The sequence below is a fragment of the Balaenoptera physalus genome (genome assembly GCF_965194825.1).
Source record: "Balaenoptera physalus genome assembly, chromosome: 13".
NCBI lineage: Eukaryota > Metazoa > Chordata > Mammalia > Artiodactyla > Balaenopteridae > Balaenoptera > Balaenoptera physalus.
Window position 1 is genome coordinate 4,507,175 of NC_138892.1, and position 20,337 is coordinate 4,527,511.

The following is a 20,337-nucleotide window of genomic DNA, read 5'->3' on the forward strand; positions in this document are numbered from 1 at the left end:
TATACAGTATTTGTCTTTTTCTGTCTATTTCACTTAGCATAATACCCTCCAAGTCCATCCATGTTGTTGCAAATGGCAAAATTTTGTTCTGTTTTATGGCTGAGTAATATTCCATTGTATATATAAACCACATCTTCTTTATCCATTCATTTGTTGATGGACACTTCGTTTGCTTCCATATCTTGGCAATTGTAAATAATGCTGCTATGAACACTGGGGTGCGTGTATCTTTTCGAATTAGAGTTTTTGTTTTTTTCAGATATATACCGATAAGTGGAATTGCTGGGTCATATGGTAGTTCTATTTTTAGGTTTTTTTTTTGAGAAATCTCCATATTATTTTCCACAGTGGCTACACCAATTTACATTCCCACCAACAGTGTACAAGGGTTCCCTTTTCTCCACATCCTTGCCAACATTTGCTATTTGTGTTCTTCTTAATGATAGCCGTTCTGACAGGTATGAGGTGATATCTCATTGTTGGTTTGATTTGCATTGCCCTGCTGATTAGCAGTGTTGCGTGTCTTTTCATGTATTTGCTGGCCACCTGCATTTCCTCTTTGGAAAAATGTCTATTCAGATCTTCTGCCAATTTTTTAATCTGGTTGTTTGTTTGATGTTGAGTTGTATGAGCTGTTTGTATATTTTGGATATTAACCCCTTATCGGCCATATCATTTGCAAATATTTTCTCACATTCAGTAGGTTGTCTTTTCCTTTTGTCAGTGGTTTCCTTTGCTGTGCGAAAGTTTTCAAGTTTAATTAGGTCCCATTTGTTTACTTTTGCTTTTCTTTCCTTTGCTTTAGGAGACAGATACAAAAAATATTGCTACAATTTATGTCAAAGAGTGTTCTGCCTATGTTTTTCTCTAGGAGTTTTATGGTTTCTGGTCTTACATTTAGACCTTTAATCCATTTTGAGTTTATTTTTGTATATAGTGTTAGAGAATGTTCTAATTTCATTCTTTTACATGTAGCTGTCCAGTTTTCCCAGCATCACTTGTTGAAGAGACTGTCTTTTTGATGCTGGAATTCTTTGTGGGGACTTTATGAAGCTAGCAAAGTAGGAAAGTACATCAGGAAGGAACATGTTCTTAAATTCCCAAGTTTGGAGTTTGTGAATGAATAGCTATTTGAAAAGACTGATTGGCTAATTAAATAAGAATAAACATATAAATTGTTACTTAAAGAAAAAGATAAGGGAAGGAAACTATAGGTTTTAAAGGATTTAAGAAACATATTCATATGCAGTGTATGAATCCTGATGCAGTTTTTTTTTTAATCAATGAGACCCAGGAAATTTGGCAGTGAAAGCATTTTGATATTAAGGATGTTATTATCATTTCTACTTATAGTAGTTTATGGTTATGTATCAAAAATCACTTCACTTTTGGAGATACATGTTAAAATATTTATAGACGAAATTATATGATGTCTGAAATTTGCTTTAGGTAATCCAGTGGTGGGAAAGAGTGATGAGTGGGATTATAGATAAAACAAGATTGACCGTGAATTGATACTTATTAGAGTTGGGTGATAGCTATATGGGAATTCATTATAGTATTCCTTTTATGTTTGTATTTGTTTGAAATTTTCCATAATAAAAACTAAAAAAGAGTTTAAAAAATAATTGAAGGACTCTGTTTACCTCTTGTAATGCTTGACTTTATTATACTAGATTAGAATTTGAGAAACAAAAAACTCGGCTTAATGCTCAACTTGAATATAGTCGCAATCATCTGAAGAAAAAACTGAATAAGATTAACACATTAAAAGAAACTATCCAGAAAGGTAGAGAAGACATCGATAACCTAAAGAAGGTAATTAATGATGGGTGGCTGAAGTCATTGAAATGATGACTTTCTTCCATGATTAAACATTCGTTGAGTTCCTGAAAAATTCTAATAGTGATAGAAGGTGGGGGCGGGGTGCACATTTGAGAAATACTTGAAGTACAGTCCACACAGCTTCATGAATTATTAGATATTGGGAGGGGTGTGACACGGGTGAGTCCTGAATTCTAACTTGGGTGATTGGTGGATAGGAGGAGAGATTAAGGAGAGAAAATTCTGGACCTGTGGAGCATGACTTCCCTGTGTGACATCTAAATAGCAATTTCCAGCAAGTAGTTAGAGAGGACGTAGATAACAGAAGTCTAGGCTGGTTTAGGGGAGTAAACTGAATCCTTATGTGAGTGGGTGAGGCTCCAACCAGGGAGGAAGGCAGTGAAGAGCAGTGGGGTGAGGATGGAGTTCTGGAAGGAGAGGCCACATAGGTTATGAAGAGAGCTCGAAGGGGTGGTGTTACAGAAGCCCCAGAGTGGGAGGGAGAAGGAAGTGAGGAAAGTTGCCGAAAAGGTAAAGTCTGGAAAATGTCCATTTTCAAGAGGTCAAAATCTGGAAAATTGCCAATTAAGAGGTCATGGTAGCAAGAACATTTTCACTGGACAGTGGAAACAGAAGTCAGATGGCAGCAAACTGAGAAATGAATTCAAAGTGAAAGAGAGGGGCTTCCGTGGTGGCGCAGTGGTTGAGAGTCTGCCTGCTAATGCAGGGGACACGGGTTCGAGCCCTGGTCTGGGAAGATCCCACATGCCGCGGAGCAGCTGGGCCCGTGAGCCACAATTACTGAGCCTGCGCGTCTGGAGCCTGTGCTCCGCAACAAGAGAGGCCGCGATAGTGAGAGGCCCGCGCACCGCGATGAAGAGTGGCCCCCGCTTGCCACAACTAGAGAAAGCCCTCGCACAGAAGCGAAGACCCAACACAGTCATAAATAAATAAATAAATAAATAAATGAATGAATGAATGAATGAACGAACGAACGTGAATTTCTTTAAAAAAAAAAAAAAAGTGAAAGAGAAAGGTAGGTAGTGATTACCCGGAAGTGTAAACAAGGGTGGGTCACGTTCTGTGATAGAGGTTCAAGCAACCTACAGGATAGGGGTTTACCTTGGAATGGCTGGGTTTGTTATGTTAATAATAAAATGATCTATTGACCTTATTAATGTAGAAGATGGTAAATCTACAATGTAAATCATCTCCATTCAGGCTGAAGAAAATTGTCTGAAAGTTGTGGATGAACTCATGGAGAAACGGCAGCAACTTAAGGACATATTTGTCACTCAGAATACCAACATTGAGAAAGTCCAAGCTCAAATTGAAGAGGAACGGAAGAAGTTTTTGGCTGTTGATAGGTGACTAAGAAGTTTATCAGAGTTTAAAAGATGTTTACCATCAACTTGAAATTTATTATAGGAAGTTTTATTATTTGAATATACACCCTTCATTGCTTTTGGTCCCACATCACACCTATCAAGCACTGCAGTTTGGGGGAAAACCAAGAGAGGTGGTTAGTTGTTTAGAGTGAATAGTTCCTTTTGGTGGGTGAAAACATGGACCTATATAAAGAGTTCCTTACCCTAAATCCCCTTGACACCAGTACCTTCCTACTGGGGAGGCTCCTGCTAGTCTGTCTGTGTGACAAAGCATAGCAGGTGAGACGTAGAATCTGGAACTACACTGCATGGTTCCATGCCCCAGTTTTGCCACTTATTTACTGTGCCTTCGTTTTCTCATCAGTAAAATGGGGATAATAATAGTGCCTACCTCATAGAATAATTGTAAGGATTAAATGAGTGAGTGTTTATATGGTACTTAGAACAGTACCTGGTACACGATAAGCAGGTATGTTTGCCTGATGACCAATAACGCTTTGAGTCAGCTGGCTTGTTGCACCACAATGACATCTGCTTTCCTGTGTGACTGACACAAACATAAGTGATCAGATGAAATGAGCTCTGTTTTTGTTCAACTTCTTGGCATTTCACAATTTCCCACAATGTTCAAAGACCTTTAGTATTTCAAGATACAGCCAGAAAATTCTTTGTCTAAAATTTTTGAGTGGAATTAAGTTCATTTACTCTTGATTTTTTTTTAACTCGTATTTAAACAGATCCACATCTCTGTCATCAGATTTTTAAAAACCATATAGTTCTTATTTTATTTTATTTCTGGTCCTGTTTCTGGGTCCTCTTTAACGTCCCACCTTGTTTCAACTGGTAAAACTCCCAAGCCCTCAGTAAGATAGAAGGCATTACATTAGTGGTGGTAGTAAAAAAAGTTGAGACTGTCAGGTGCATAATGACTTAACTGGCAAGACATTTCTCTTGCTAAGAGACTCTTTCTCTTGGTTTGATGTTCTAAAATGTAGAACTTACACTGAAAGAGAAATGCAGCTTGAAAAATTGTACTGATTTAAAAATAAGGTAAGTAGGGCTTCCCAGGTGGCGCAGTGGTTAAGAATCCACCTGCCAATGCAGGGGACACGGGTTCTATCCCTGGTCTGGGAAGATCCCTCATGCCGTGGAGCAACTAAACCTGCGTGCCACAACTGCTGAGCCTGCGCTCTAGAGTCTGCGAGCCACAACTACTGAGCCCGCGTGCTGCAACTAGTGGGCCTGCGCTCTAGAGCCCGCGAGCCACAACTACTGAGCCTGCGTGCCACAATTACTGAAGCCCGCGTGCCTAGAGCCCGTGCTCCGCAACAAGAGAAGCCACCGCAATGAGAAGCCCGCGCACTGCAACAAAGAGTAGCCCCCGCTTGCCACAACTAGAGAAAGCCCATGCGCAGCAACGAAGACCCAACACAGCCAAAAATAAATAAATAAATTAATTAATTTAAAACAAAAATAAGGTAACTAGGAAAGGGCTGTATTGGTGCTAGCCTGATTAAAGTAATAATATTTATTATTGAAAATCCTCCCTTGGATTAAATAATTATATGCATGGCCTTTGTCAGGAGTGTTAAAGTTTAAATTACAAGCATCCATGGGCTAACTCTGCAACTTACAGCACTCATAAGAAAAAATCTTTTTTTTTTCATGTAAGTTTATAACATGTTTTTTTTCCTTGGTGCAACTTTACATAATTAGTAAAATATAATCACTTTTTCATATCTGTGTATTTACAGGGAAGTGGGAAAACGGCAAAAAGAAGTTGTAATGCTTCAAACTTCTCTGGAACAGAAGCGGTTAGAGAAACATAACATGTTGCTTGATTGCAAAGTTCAAGACATTGAAATAATTCTTTTGTCGGGGTCATTGGATGACATCATTGAAGTGGAGGTATTCTAGCAAATGATTTTAAAATATGTGCAGTTGTGTGGAACTTAATGTAGGGCCTTTGGCTGCTTAGTGAAGTTGCATCTATGCAGATTCTTCCTCTTGTTCTAAAGCTCCTTTAGGGGCAGAAAAGACGTCTCTAGGAGGGAAAAAGGGCAGGATGGTCCTCATGCCAGAGGGCTGGGCATTTTGTGCAGTTCTCTTATTTCTCTTGCTAATCCATGTCCTTTGAGCCCCACAGGATGGACCAGAGTCTCTTACCTGTGCACAGATGCCCAAGAGGGGTCAGAGACTTGAACCTGTTGGAGTTAGGGGCGCTGGGGAGGCGGTGTGAGCCACAGGCCAGGTGCCATTGGCCTGCTGGCGTGAGCACTTCTCTGTACTCTGGTAACGTTGTCCGCGGTGTGTGGAGGGGTCTTGCTCTGCACCTTCACCGACAACCTGAGGTGGTTCTCAGCAGAAACGTGCCTCACTGAGTCTGTCCAGGTGGTGAGAGTGTGGAGGAGGCAACAGCAGGCCCCACGGAGCCACAGGACGAGACCAGCGTCAGCCAGCAGTGGACGTTTCTGTTTGCCTCTTTCCTTTCTTCCTCGTCACATTTGTATCGCACAGTACTCTTTAGGCTGGCTGGAAGTTTATACACCCTTAGTTCTGTCACTCATGTTAAGAAAGATATGACTATACAGTTCAGGAAGAATATCTTACTGTTAGCCAATCCAGAGGATGGTGAAAATAGTTATTTCTTTTACCTCTCAGATTATCTCTGAGTTCTTTAGTGAATCTCTGTGGTCTCCCTTCCACATCCCTCCTCCCCTTTCTGCTCTGCCCCCAGTCAGAAATCCATGCATTTCCATCCAATTTCTACTCCAGAAGAGGCCTTCAGTCCTTTGGGTTCTTCAATTTGAAGTAACTATAAAACAATTTTTCTCTTGCTAATATTGACCACTTCTCATAGCATAATTCTGGTGTGATATTATACTCAGACATCCTTTTTCTTGGGAATTCCCTGGCGGTCCAGTGGTTAGGACTCAGTGCTCTCACTTCTGGGCCCCCGGGTTCGATCCCTGGATGGAGAACTAAGATCCCGCAAGCTGCGCAGCTCAAGGCATCAGATGACTCATATAGAAGCTTAATACAAAATACGATGTTGAATCACATAAATAGGAATCGTGAGATTCAGGATTACATTTTGTATTCAAGTTCCACTTCTTTGTGAACCATTTTAACATAAATATATTACATAAAATATAGACTTAATTCCAAAAGTAGTTTTATGGGTTTGTTTCAGCTGAGAACATCTAGAAAAGAGTGAGTAACAAAGGGGTTTTTTTCTCTTAATTTGTAAGTCTTTGTTTTTGGTATCAGCATTACACCAAAGACCAGCCTACAGGTTAGTAAGTGCTCATGTATTTGTCCCTTCTTTCCTATTCCTCTCTCCATTCAGAGTGATATATATTGAAATTGAAATATATTGCTATGTTGTCAGCATTGCATCAGGCACTGAGACCACAGCAGTGAGTATAACTGCCAAAAATCCCTTCCTTCACATTCTGCTAGGGGAGAGATAGGCACAGAAACAAAATGGTAAACAGATAAAATATTTATGTATTTGGTGATGCTGTAGGCTAAAGAAAATATAAAGCAGGGAAGGGCATAGAGAGTATTGGTGGAGGAGAGTTTGCAATATTAGATGCAGAGGCCGTGGATGTCCTGAGAGAAGGCAGCTGGTTAGCAGACAAGGTAGAAAATGAAGAGATGCAGACATCTAGGGGAAGGGTGTCCAGGCAGAGGGCAGTGTGCCAGCCCTAAGGTGGACGTGTGCCTGGTCTGTTCAAGGAGGCCAGTGTAGTGGGAGCGGAGCGAGTACCAGGAAGACTGGCACAAAGTGAAGTTAAAGGGGAAGGAGAGGCCAGACCATCATGGCCTTGCAGGCCAACATAAGGGTTTTAACTTTCAATCTGCATGAGGTGGCAATCAACTGGAGGCCTTGGGACAGACAGATGAGTAGAGATCACCATTTCAGATAACAAGGAAAGGGCTTCATATGTTTTTCAGTTGGGACCTGAAGCAGAAAGTACCCAGGCAACAATGGATATATATGAAAAAGAAGAAGCCATTGAGGTAGACTACAGCTCTCTAAGAGAGGATTTGAAGGTAATTGAAAGATTTCTGTTGTTCATGACTAACTCATGGTAATAGTGAATATTTAAATACTGCAGAATAATTTTAGATGATAGAGCATAAATTTAGGGGAAAAAGTATATTTCCTAATGATTTTTTAAGAAATAGTCTAAATAGGTTACACATAAAATGTTTAAAACATTTAAAGTTTTTCATATCATCGTTTCTCACTGTGTGTTCTGTAGAACACCAATACCATGAAATGTCTTGCCAAAGAAGAAAAGTTTCTGTCAGTGTTTTGAAAGTCTATTCCCTTCTTGGAGATTCAGAATGAATAATAAAGTCTTTGAGGAGTCCTGAAATAGACAAAAGTAGCCAACATACTCCAGCATCCTGAATTGCCCTCTCCGTGTCCCAGTGCAGTACCCTCAGGAGGTGACAAATCCTTCACAGCTACAGAGCACAAACCTGGAATCCAGTTTCATGGTCTCATTAATTTAGCAGCTCTTACTCTTTCTCTTAACCCTATAGCCATATTTTGCTTTGTGTTTTGACTTCGTCCTGAAGCTGCTTCTCTCATGAGGGCAAAATGACTGTAGCCTTTCTTGGCCTTCCAGCCACCTAACCACAACCCTCAGAGAAGAGAGAGGCTGCCTTTTGTAGTGGTTCTGTTCTAAAGATTGAAGAAAGGCTTTTCCACAAAGCTCTACCAATTGTCCCCTAATCACACTGGCCTAAATTGGGTCACATGTTCATTCCTGACCAATCACTGTTGGGGGTGGGATGGACTTAGCTTTAGACCAAGCAGGGTTCATGGGACGTATAAGGGAGAAATGGTCAAACATGGGCTCTGTTAGAAAGGAAGAAATGCAGAATGGACACCAAGTAGCAGTAGCTACCACATCTTTTAATTTCAGATGTTTCTAATGTATTTTGTTAGATTTGTTGGGCTCTTTTCATTGTACTTGTGGTACTTTTGGCAATCAGAAAAAAAGCTCTTATCTATTTTATAGTCTATTCAGTGCCTTCGTATTTAGGAAGTCCTTCCCCACGACATTACTGAGTAAATATTTATAAATATTTTCTTCCTGTTAGTGATTTTTTTGTTTTCACTTACCTACTTAATTAATCTGAAATTTATCTTTATATATGGTATGAGGTAAGAATCTGTTTTTTAAAAGGTACGTAAGTTAACCAGTTTACTCAACATCTAAATAATTCTTTTCCCAATGAATTAAAATGTCACCTTTATCAGATATTAATTAACCCCCTCTAGGGGGGGGTCAAGAAAGTTTTCCTGGAAGGTGATGCCTACATCACTTTTTCCCTTCTCTCTTCACTCAAGTTAGTTCTGCTCATTGTTTAGGTTTCAGCTTAAGTGTTACCCCTCCAGTTGGGTTGGATCCCTTCTGCCTGCCCCATAATACCTGTGCTTGCCTGGTGGAGGGTTTCACGCTGTTGCAGACGCCAGTTTGCATGTCTGACTTCCCTGTGAGCTCTTTAAGGGCAGGGACAGAATAGTTTTCATCACTGAATCCTCAGTGTCTAATACATAGTAGATGATCAATATTTTTTAATGAATAAGTAAATGAAGTGATACGTGAATTGTTACTTTTTTAGCCAGATTAAGAAAGATGAAGGTGCAGCGTGTTCCAAGAGAGCAGCATCTATGACTCTAGAGCTATGAAAGAGCACAGCCAACTTCAGGAAGCTACAGCAGTGTGACCTGACCACACTGCAGACTCAGAGAGGGCTGCAAAGGAGGGCAGGAGTGGATGCGGAGGGAGACAGGCCAGATCCCGAAGGGCCCTGTGCCTAATTATTGTACCTTAGCAGTTTGGATCTAAATGGCATGCTAACCATTGCTGTTCTTTGCCAATAATAGGCTCTACAACCTGATAAAGAAGTTGAGGCCCACCTTAGACTCCTACGGCAACAAGTAGCATCCCAGGAAGATGTCCTGCTGAGGACGGCGGCCCCAAACCTCAGAGCCCCGGAGAACCTAAAGACTGTCAGAGACAAGTTTCAGGAGTCCACAGATGGTGAAATGAAGCTTTAGTTGTTAGCAAGATCATATTCATGGGTGTTAGGGGTTTTGATTTCTATAACATTTACTAATAATCCCCCCTGAATTGTACCTTTGTTTTTATTATGTATATATTTTTCCTCTGTTATCTTATAGTAATGTACTTTTAATACTGAATCACTAATACATTCCTTTTTGAAAAGCGTTCTTCTTTAATTTAAAAACAGGTGTATTGATTATTTTAGAATAGTGTCTTATTTCATACCAGCATAAGAGGCATATTAGATACTCTGTTGGAGTTTGTTATTATTATTTAAAAATCAGCCCTACCAGAAAAAGGGCTCCTCAATTTTAAGTCATTTTCCTGGAATTAATAACAGTTGAGGTGTTTTGAAGGTAGATTTTACTCAAGACAACCAAACTCAAAATCTAGTTTAAAAAGTATTTTATGCTTTAAAGTTGAAATAAGAGAAGCCCTTGGTGGTCTCCAAAATAAAGAACATTGATTCTCTCTTAGCTTTTGAGGCCAGCAGAAAGGAAGCCAGAATACGTAGGCAAGAGTTTGAACAGGTGAAAAAAAGGAGATACGATATTTTCAGCCAGTGTTTTGAGCACATCTCAGTCGCAATTGATCAGATCTACAAGAAGCTCTGCAGAAACGACAGTGCCCAAGTACGTATTTTTCACCTCAAATATGAGTGGGAACTTTGTGTTATTGGTGGTGTGTTTTTTTTCTGGTGGGAAATCACCACCACACTATCTGAATGACCCACTTACCGGGCAAAGTCAGCTCATGAAAATTGGTTATTGCAGTGACCTGTGTTCTAGGTCCTACTCATTCCACCACTAACCAGCCTGGACAAGTCAGAATCTCTCTGGTCCTGCTTCTTCATCTGCAAAATGAGTGGGTTAGATCATTTGGTTTCCAGGTTCTCTTTCAGTTCTGGAATTCTGTCACCTGTACTAATTTGATTTTATAGAGCCGTCTCTGTAGTAAAGTTAGGGTAATGTAGACGATCTGGGGAAAATGGTTGATATGGGGTCTGTGGAGTTGCCCAGAGTAACAAAGGAGAGGGAAAGAACTAAAGGCAGCGTTCAAATCTAGATACGCCCCTTGTACTGGTAATCTCTCCATTCCGTGATCAGCATCCATAGCAAATACTGTGGACTTGAATGTGGACTACAGATGTAGATCTGATCTTATGTATCTCCTTTTCCCTCTTTCTCATGGTATTCTTTTATGACTGAGGTAATCCTGAATCATATATTTAGAATTTCCACCAAAAATAACTTATTTTCAGTAAAGTAAGACTAAAAGAAACCCATTAACTCCTTGAGGGCAGGATTCATCAATAAAGATTTGATGAAAGGACCAATGAAAGAACTGAATGAAGATTGTTTTGGTAAGACTGCAGCATATGCTTCTGAGCTTTGAATGGTAGCCTGGTGGGAAGGCCTTATCCTTTGTGTATGTTAGAATGTTTTCCCTCTACTCCCTGCCCCAGACACCGTTGCTGTCTCTGATTACATATAGAGCTAAATACATTATTTACAGGCATTGATATTTTTCCATCAAAATGGAGGAAAATCTAACCAAGAGTATTTTGTAAACTCTGTTGCAATTCCAAGTTGAAATTTACTAATAGCTTTTCTGATGCTGCTAAATAAATAACATGTGTTTCAGGCATTTCTTAGCCCAGAAAACCCAGAAGAGCCTTACTTGGAGGGAATTAGCTACAACTGTGTGGCCCCAGGCAAAAGGTTCATGCCAATGGATAATTTGTCGGGGGGAGAAAAGTGTGTGGCAGCTTTGGCTCTCCTGTTTGCTGTGCACAGGTAAGGTCACAGTGAGCTATATGATTTTGCATCAGGGCAGAAACCAAATAGACCTTCCTACAGAAGACCTGCTAATTACTTGTCTTTAGTCATATTTAGCATATGTGATACAAAACTGTTTTTTTCAGCCAGACAATTCAGGTTATGCTGTAGGCCTGTAACAATTTAGACAGCAAATCTAAGAGAGAATTCAGTCTTTGACAGATTTTTATTCAATTTGTTATTATCAGTAGCTACTAATATTCCAGCTTCATAGAAAAGAAAGGAGAAAAAGGAGGATCAAATGGCCAGATGTGAAATCAGGATTGCCAAAAAACAGTACTAACAACAAAGCCAAACAAAATAAAAACACCTAACTTGTATATTATTTTCCTTGTCCCTATTCAGAGATCTGCTATTTAGTAAGGAATGTTAAAGTATTTCTTCTGAAAAAAATGTTTAACCTCCTCATTTCCACTGATGATGGTGACACACTTATGTTTGTAAAATAAAGGGAAAAAATGTTAGCTAAAATTAAGGCAATTAACTTTTGACATTCAAAGCATTAGATGAAGAACTAAGGTATAGATGATGCTGCCTCTCTATTTTCATGATCAGAAAGATCAACATAAAAGTTTTACAACTGTTTTCTACTGGTCTCAAGAAGGAAAAGGAATTGGCAATTACAGGAAAGGAAAAGAAAATGCCATTAATGCAGGAGGACTTTGGGAAAAGCAGGAGGCAGGAACTTAAACAGGAGCCTGTGTGAAGTAAATCTTAGCAGAATAAGACTAATGCTAGGTGTCACCCCCATCCATTTATTCAACAGATATTTATTAAATATTTACTGTGTGTCGAGTGGTGTTAACAGACATTAAAGGGACTTCCCTGGTGGTCCAGTGGCTAAGATTCCATGCTTCCAATGCAGGGGGCCCGGGTTCAATCCCTGGTCAGGGAACTAGATCCCACATGCCGCAACTAAAGATCCCGCATGCCACAACCAAATAAATAAATATTTTTTTAAAAAATAGACATTAGAGACAGCAGTGAAGAAAACAAATTCCCTGCCTCAAAGATGCTTCATTTTAGTTGAGGAAGACAGATGATAAATAAGGTGTATTAGTAAGGTAATTCTCTAACATAGAGACTATTAGAAAATGACAGATGCTATAGAGAACATTAAAGAAGGGAATGGCAATAGTAACAGGGAAGGGTTTGCCATATTTAAGTCTTCTGGGGAGGCCTATTTGAAAAGGTAGTATCTGAGCAAAGATTTGAAGAAATTAAGGGAGCAAGTCACATGGATGGATGTTCTAGGGGAGAATTCTAAGGGAAGAATGTTCTAGACATGAGGAACAAGTGCAAAGGCCCTGAGGCCAGAGTGAGCCTGGCGCCTGTAGAGAATAGACTGTATGCAGCAGTGGCAGGCACAGGGTTAGGAAACTCCTGTAGCAGTCAGGATGGAAGATCATGGCGGGTTGGACCAGTGTGGGAGCAGACAGGGCGTGGGGTAGGAGGGACCCTAATCAGCTGGAGTGATAAGAGCTGCCATTCACTGAGCTGGAGAGGACCACAGGAGGGATGGGTTTGAGGGGTAGGTGAGGAGTTTGATTTTGCACGAGTTCAAGCTAGACACCCACATGGAGTTGAGGAAGCTGTTGGACCCATGAGGCCAGGGTTAAAGAGAGAGGTCAGAACTATCAATAGAAGATCCTTAAAACCTTGAGAGCAGATGAAATCACCAAGGGAGCTAATCAGATAGAGGAGTGCTCTAAGCGCTGAGCCCCGAAGGCACTGCAGTGTCAAGAAGTTAGAGAGATGAGGAGGAGCTGGTAGGAGACTGGGGCCTGTAGCAGTGGGTGAGGCACGGGGAGTAGACCATGTCGCTGTCCTTGACGTCAGAGGAACGGGGAGGACCGCCCCCTGGTACCATCTGCAAAGGTCACCTGGGATGTGGACTGAGAATTGAGCGTTGTATTTACTGACATAGAGGTCATTGGAGACCTAGACGAAAGCATCCAAAAGGACGTGTTTTATTTATTTATCCTGAATACTCTTAGTCCTCTCCTCCAAGTCTTGTAAAACAAAGTTGTAACTTAAGCGATTATAATTTTTTTCTAGTTTTCGGCCTGCTCCATTCTTTGTTTTAGATGAAGTAGATGCAGCCCTGGACAATACTAACATTGGCAAAGTAAGTTCCTTTCTGCTTTTAATTTCCAGTACAGTGTCTACAATTCAAGGATCATGATGCAGTCAGGAGGCAATTTACCCTGAACAAACATAGTTGATTTGATAGTTGCTGGTTAAAAGTAGATTTTTCTAAGTTAAAAATCTAAAAACAAGATGATTGAGGGTAGCAGTTTTCATTCAAGGTTTAGGGGACCCTCAGTGAGTTGCTGGGGAGTCAAGTGAGAATCACTATACTGGATCCACAACATTGCTACTGGGTGAGTTGCTTTTCCCTAAATCTAGGTTTTGGGACCTAGAGCGTCCTTAATAGTAGGCCACATGGCAAACAGGACCAAATTAGTGTTTAATAAAGTCCAAAAATAACATATCTAAATAAAATTCCAAAGGAATTAAAGTTCAAAATTCTGCTCCCCTTCATTTATTAAAATTTATACAGTCATTTACTACACTTGCACTGTTTTCAGTATTTGAGACCATGAGGGAACTAAGGACACAACTGAAAGTCAGCCTTAAAGATCAGTGCATAGATACACAAAGCCACCTGAGAGACAGGCTCTCAGACCACACATCCTGACTGTAAATTTTTGACCTGAGAATGGGGTTGACCATGGACATGTGACCAAAGGATAGAGGCAAACACTGGCAGTACCTGTCACTGCCCAAGGCTGGGACAGCTCCATCCTGCAGAGTCCCTGTGTTGTGGTCCTACTTCCAGAGCCATCCATTTCCAGAAATGGATGAATGAAACTCCTGGTTCTGATTCCCGGTTCATCCATCTTCCAGAAATGACTGGGCTTTGCATTTACAGCTGCTTACAAGGAGGCTGCTCTGGTCATGCTGACAGAGATATCTGTTAATTTGTAAACTGGCATTCTGGTTTATACCTTAGTCTTATGAGCTTGGTTAATGAGTCCAGCCCCGAGAGATGTATTCAGTCTTGGGGTGCCACCCTGATAGGTTGAGTCTCTGAAACTGACCTCCCTGATTCCTTACTCTGTTGAACCTCATGTGTAATGCCTGGGAGAGTCAGGGGATTTTTCAGGAGCTGCAGCCTGGGGTAACTTCTAATTTTAGGCAACAATGTCATCTTTCAGATTTCCCAGGCTGTATTCATCTAACCCAAACCTCTCTAGGACCTTATTTATTTTTTTATACTTTTTTTTTTTTTTTTTTTTTTGGGCTGCATTGGGTTTTTGTTGCTGCGCTCTGGCTTTCTCTAGTTTTGGCGAGTGGGGGCTACTCTTAGTTGCGGTGCGCGGGCTTCTCATTGCGGTGGCTTCTCGTTGTGGAGCACGGGTTCTAGGCGTGCGGGCTTCAGTAGTTGTGGCTCGCGGGCTCTAGAGCGCAGGCTCAGTAGTTGTGGCGCACGGGCTTAGTTGCTCCGCGGCATGTGGGATCTTCCCGGACCAGGGCTCGAACCCGTGTCCCCTGCACTGGCAGGCGGACTCTTAATCACTGCGCCACCAGCGAAGTCCCGGACCTTGCTTTTTAAACATGTCACAGTGTACATAAGAATAGCACATCAACACCACACCCATAGAAGTTAGAAAACAAGTCCAAAGTCCCCTGAACCTTGTAGAGAACAGGCAAGAGCCACATTCTGTGACCTACCAGAGACTTCAGGATTACTGGGGGAAGAAGAAGAAAACACGGGAAGAAAAGAAAATCTTGATTTGTCTCTCTTGAATGCCAGCCAGTCTGCATCAGCTAACTGGACTCCATAGCCTCAGTCATTTGGGAGAAATTTCCCCTCAGAAGGTTAATTTTAGTACTTTGTATCCCATACCCTTTGTGTGTGGGCTGGGGGTGGGATCCATCACTGTGGACTGCCCCTTCTCTCTGTAGCGTTTAAGGGATCCGTATCTTCTAGCAAAATTTAGATGTTCGTATTAGTGGCATCTTCACATACTAGGTCTTTCTTAAGACTCTTTTCTATTTGCACCTATCCTATGTATTAAAAACCTCTAAATTTCCAGCCTCCCTTTGAGATTTACGTTCCTGGCACCCCGTTGCTGAATTGAGTATGAGCAGTGATGTAATATGAGCAACTGTGAAGGAGCTTCCACTCCCTCTTGTGATCATGGTGCCCAACACTTATCGTAGGTAACTTTCCTAGCAAAAAAATGCATGCCTTAACGTATTTGCATCCCATCTCTTCTTCCATTCTATCAACATCCCAAGACTTTTTAAAGACCTGAATCATAGTGGCTGCCATTGCCTCTAATGCGGCAGTTCCTTCTATGAATTCAGCCTCTTAGCCCAAAGCCGTTTCCCTCCTCTCTCATCATTCACCTCAACTAGTGACTCATTCCTCAACTGAAGCTGCCATTCCTGCTTCCAAAACTTGTGTCCTTAGTATCTTGGGTGCAATCAGGACCAATACACATGGAGAAGACACCCTCTGGGCTTGCAGAGAGATCCAGGGAGTTGGCAAGTATCTTGTTAAACTGTGGTTTGAGTCTAAGTTCTTTATCAGTCATTCTCCAAATTCTGAGTAGTTTGTTCACCAAGACCCATTTCTATCCAGTCTTTTCTTGTTCTTATTCTCATTCCTTGGAATTAAGCCTCCTGAAGGAGCTGTTGAGCTCCCCTCTAACCAAATGAGTTGATTATGGATTATGAATACATATATAATCGCCATATTTTTCCCATCCTGAGGCTTTGCTGGCAATGTAGGTAGTTGGAAGTTTAAATACCAGCCCTTCTTCACCCTCATAAAATATCTGAGTGGTAGTTTTATCTTGTTGTAAAGGTTGATTGCATATTCACATGATAGTATCTTAAGTTAGAGCTTTATTCTTAAAAAAATATTCTTCCAAGTTTTCAGTTATAGAGTTAATGAGATTTATATTTTTTTACTAACCTCTTATTTTACAATCTGAGCTATTTCCATTTCTGCAGTTGTAGTGGATTTACTGAATTAACAGAAAGGGAAGTTAAGTGCCTTGTCACCTAAAATGGGCAGATTCAGAGACATGCAGAATCACTGTCCTCAAGACCCCGAGAAAGGAGGCCTTTCTTTACTCATGAAATGTGTGCTTTCTGTTTCCTCCCAGGTATCAAGTTATATCAAAGAGCAGACTCAGGAACAGTTTCAGATGATAATCATTTCCCTAAAAGAGGAGTTATATTCCAAAGCTGATGCACTGATAGGCATCTATCCACAGGTAAAGATAAGTAAATGGGGGAGAGGAATAAGAACACCTTAGAGTGTCCTGACAGCACAATTACAAGTTCCTAGTGAAGTCTATAGATAGTTTGATTTCTGCAGTTTATAAATATAGGCTTAAATGATTTTTTAATCAAATAAGACTTAACAGTAACTACTCAGATATTTTTCCATGGCAGTACACAGAAATTTAAGATATATTTTAAGTGAAAAAGCAAATCGAAAATTGCAGAACAGTATGATAATTGTTTATAAAATAATAGTACATATTAACTTAGAATAAATTGTCGATATTGTATTTCATATTTCTGTAATGTTTGAATGTTTTAGGCAAAAACAAATGCATTGTGATAGAACAAGGAAGCATTTATCTTCCAAAACTAACAAAGGAAAAAAAACAAAGAAATTGACAAGTTCCAAGTTGTAGAGTAACTTCTAGAATTCAAACACACCTTTCTTGAGCCACTGAAAATACCTGAGCTAATGGAACAGGGCAACTCATTCAAATCAATTCTTGGACAATTAGGTTTTATTTCCTGCGTTTTCCTTTAAGCTAAGATAAAAATTAATTTCCCTTCCTGTGCCTAATTAATGTCAGGGGATCACTGGAAATATGCTGCCGGAGAGAAATGGAAATTCTCGTTACCAGTGTAGGAGAGGGATAAAATCTTTTCCTACCCAACTCAGGTTCTCTGGCTGGGGCCCTGTAAGTTAGACCAGCAATAGATAGATTAACAAGAGAAAAACAGGTTCTTAATGTGTGCATCATGTGTGCACACAAGGGTACACCCAGTAATGAGTAACTCAATGGGGTGGCTAGAACTTGGACTTATATACCATCCTAGGCTAAAATAAGGAAAAGCGTCTTGGGGCTTCTGGGCAGGGGAGGCAAGTGATGGGAAGGTGACCAGGAAAAGTACAGTAAACAAGGGCTGTTCAGTCAGATTTGATCTGCAGATTCAGGTGCCTTCTCCACTGATAAAGAGTTAAGAGTGGAAAGGGTGTCATCTTTTACATAAATGTAAACTTCCTTTACAAAAGGAAAACTTGTGCCTGGTTTTTGGAGCTTTACCTACACCTGCTGGTTTTCAGTAGCCTCTGGCTCAAAACAATCCATATGCAAAAGAGGCATGTTTTCGGGTGGCATATTCTGGTACCCTTTACCAGATTAATACAAAAAATAAGTAAAGCTGATGTAAATGCAGAGAAGTAATACCTTTTTAGGTGGCTATAAGGAGGTTCCTTTTTAAATGCAAATCTAGACTCACTAATGGCTCTTATTTTACATTTAATAGCACTTATTCCCTAAGTAAAGGAACTGACTTTTAACTGTCTTCTCTCCATTTCAGCATGATGACTGCATGTTCAGCAGAGTTTTGACCCTAGATCTGTCTCAGTATCCAGATACTGAAGACAGAGAAAGCAGCAGGAGACAGCAGGAGGCCCGTTAGGACGCAGAGTGACCCTGGGCTGTGAGAGCAGTCACGCAGCGGTCAGGCCAGTCACTGTTCTCACTCTGCCGTTCAGTCCCACGCCGCTCCTGAGTAACAGACTTCTGGAGCAAAAGCTAGACAGCCTGTGTGCCATTTATGGAAAAGCTTAATTTGCTACCAAAGATGCTGTAGCTCACTTCCATTAAGGAGTGCTCAGGCCCCATTCCAGTAGGTAGTATTTCTTGTGAGAGTTAGCTCTGAATGAGCTTAAAAAAGAAACCACCATAGTTTTAACTTCCATTTTGAAAGCCAGTCAGAAAGTTTTCAAATCCTGCATCATCTTTACTCTGATCTCGCCTTGTATGTTTAAGTAATCTTTAAGGGAAACTCTTAGTTCCTAAATATGCTAGTTATAAGGTGTTAAACCTGTGTTTTATGGAAAATTATTTCAGAGGAACTGAAGTCAGTATTGAAAATGCCAATAAAAAAGTCTAATTTCAAATGTCTACCATCTACAGTTTCAGAAACAAAACTTTAAGGTGAAATTATGTCTGCTTCAATGCAATTTAAATTTTTCTGAATATAATTTCTGTTAAGGAAACATTGAAGAACACAGGTTTTCCCAAGTAACAACTGACTTCTCCACTTAAACAGTCGTCCTTATTATCTGTGGGCATCACGCATGCCAAAATCCAAGCACGCTCAAGGGCCTTATTTAAATTGGTACAATATTTGCATATAACCTATGCACATCCTGTCATATACTTTAAATCATCTCTACATTATTTATAATGCCTAATACAATGTAAATGATACGTAAATAGTTGCCTGTATGCAGCAAATTCAAGTATTGCTTTTTGGCATCTTTTTTCCCCGACTATTTTTTTTTTCTTGGCTGCACCATGCGGCTTGCAGGATCTTATTGCCCCAACCAGGGATCGAACCCGTGCCCCCTGCAGTGGAAGCACGGAGTCCTAACCACTGGACCACCAGGGAATTCCCTTTCCTATTTTCAATCCAAGGTTGGCTGAATCCACAGATGTAGAACCCATGGATACAGAAGGCCCACTGCTGTACATTGTTAGGGGTAGGAAAGAAAGGTGCAGAGTTTTCAGTAGTACTTCATTTCCATTTAAAAATGGAATTAAAGTATTCTAAGGTGCTGGTGGTCTTGTATTTAAGGCTGCTTTGGGCCCAAGTGCTAATTAATTAATCAAGGAGTGGCCTTCTGAAGTAATGGCATCTCTTTTTTTTTTTTAAATATTTATTTATTTATTTATTTTTGGCTGTGTTGGGTCTTCGTTTCCTTGTGAGGGCTTTCTCTAGTTGTGGCAAGCGGGGGCCACTCTTCATCACGGTGCGCGGGCCTCTCACTATCGTGGCCTCTCCTGTTGCAGAGCACAGGCTCCAGATGCGCAGGCTCAGTAGTTGTGTCTCACAGGCTCTAGAGCGCAGGCTCAGTAGTTGTGGCTCACGGGCCTAGTTGCTCCGCGGCATGTGGGATCCTCCCAGACCAGGGCTCAAACCCGTGTCCCCTGCATTGGCAGGCAGATTCTCACCCACTGCGCCACCAGGGAAGCCCAATGGCATCTCTTTTGAACAACATTCATTATCTCAGGTAAAACTTGCTTTCCTGTGCTCCATCAGCTAGTCTCTAAGAACTTGAGATAGCAGAAGCCACTAGTCCTTTGTTCCTTGTTTTAGTGCTGGTAATACCAACTAAATCACCGCCGCCTTCTGCCTTGAAAGGCATCAACTTTACATTGAAATGTCCCTTCGGTGACACAGGAGCTCAGTGTAGACCCTTTTCTCTGCCTGGGCTGTTCTCTCTGTCTTGTAACTTGGACTCGTGGATTGCCGGTGATCCTTGAGTAGGATCACTGTTCTGTTATAACGCAGTACCCCCATATTCCTGAAAACCCCAGCGCCATGCCAAAGTACACAATGAAAACCACCTGGTGATGGGAAACATGGGGTCCAAAAAAAAAAAAAAAGACAGGAACTTAAAATAGCTGGTTTTATACACACTAAATAGTTAAGAGATTCACAGATACTATAGCATATATGGCACTTCATCTCAAAAACACTCAGCCGTTGGCTTGTGAAATGGGCAACCCATCGGGTGAAGCTTGCTGCTGAGGTCGAGTGGGGGAAGGAGGCTTGTGTGAGGGAGCTGGCCGGGGGCTGAGGGCTGGGCGGTGTATCCCCCGCAGCTCCACGCAGCCGGCTGCAGTCTCCCGCTTTCACCTAGAGCAGGTCCAGCAAACTTCTTTAAGGGCCAGAGAGTAATACGTATTTCAGGCTTCGATGAGGGAGCAAGGAGACTATTGTGTAGGTGTCTGTATAACTAACTATTATTTAAAATATAACCATTTAAAAATGTAAAAGCTATTCTAAGCTTGAGGCAGCAAACAAATCCATACTTAGTCACTCCCTGACCCAGTGTTTCTCAGAGACAAAATTATA

General features: G+C 41.0%; 1 protein-coding gene across 1 annotated transcript in view; it reads left to right on the forward strand.

Annotated features, from left to right (window-relative positions):
• SMC1B (structural maintenance of chromosomes 1B) overlaps positions 1 to 19,132 on the forward strand; it is a gene marked incomplete at its 5' end in the record, with an annotated part of 88,401 nt that extends 69,269 nt beyond the window's left edge. The window contains 10 exons of the mRNA XM_082421634.1: positions 1,677 to 1,818; positions 3,046 to 3,191; positions 4,967 to 5,120; positions 7,173 to 7,271; positions 9,124 to 9,280; positions 9,782 to 9,936; positions 10,949 to 11,100; positions 13,201 to 13,270; positions 16,326 to 16,436; positions 17,788 to 19,132. Coding sequence (XP_082277760.1) covers positions 1,677 to 1,818; positions 3,046 to 3,191; positions 4,967 to 5,120; positions 7,173 to 7,271; positions 9,124 to 9,280; positions 9,782 to 9,936; positions 10,949 to 11,100; positions 13,201 to 13,270; positions 16,326 to 16,436; positions 17,788 to 17,889 — 1,288 coding nt within the window. The 3' untranslated portion in view covers positions 17,890 to 19,132. The remainder of the gene's footprint in view (positions 1 to 1,676; positions 1,819 to 3,045; positions 3,192 to 4,966; positions 5,121 to 7,172; positions 7,272 to 9,123; positions 9,281 to 9,781; positions 9,937 to 10,948; positions 11,101 to 13,200; positions 13,271 to 16,325; positions 16,437 to 17,787) is intronic.
• Positions 19,133 to 20,337: the final 1,205 nt, after the last annotated feature.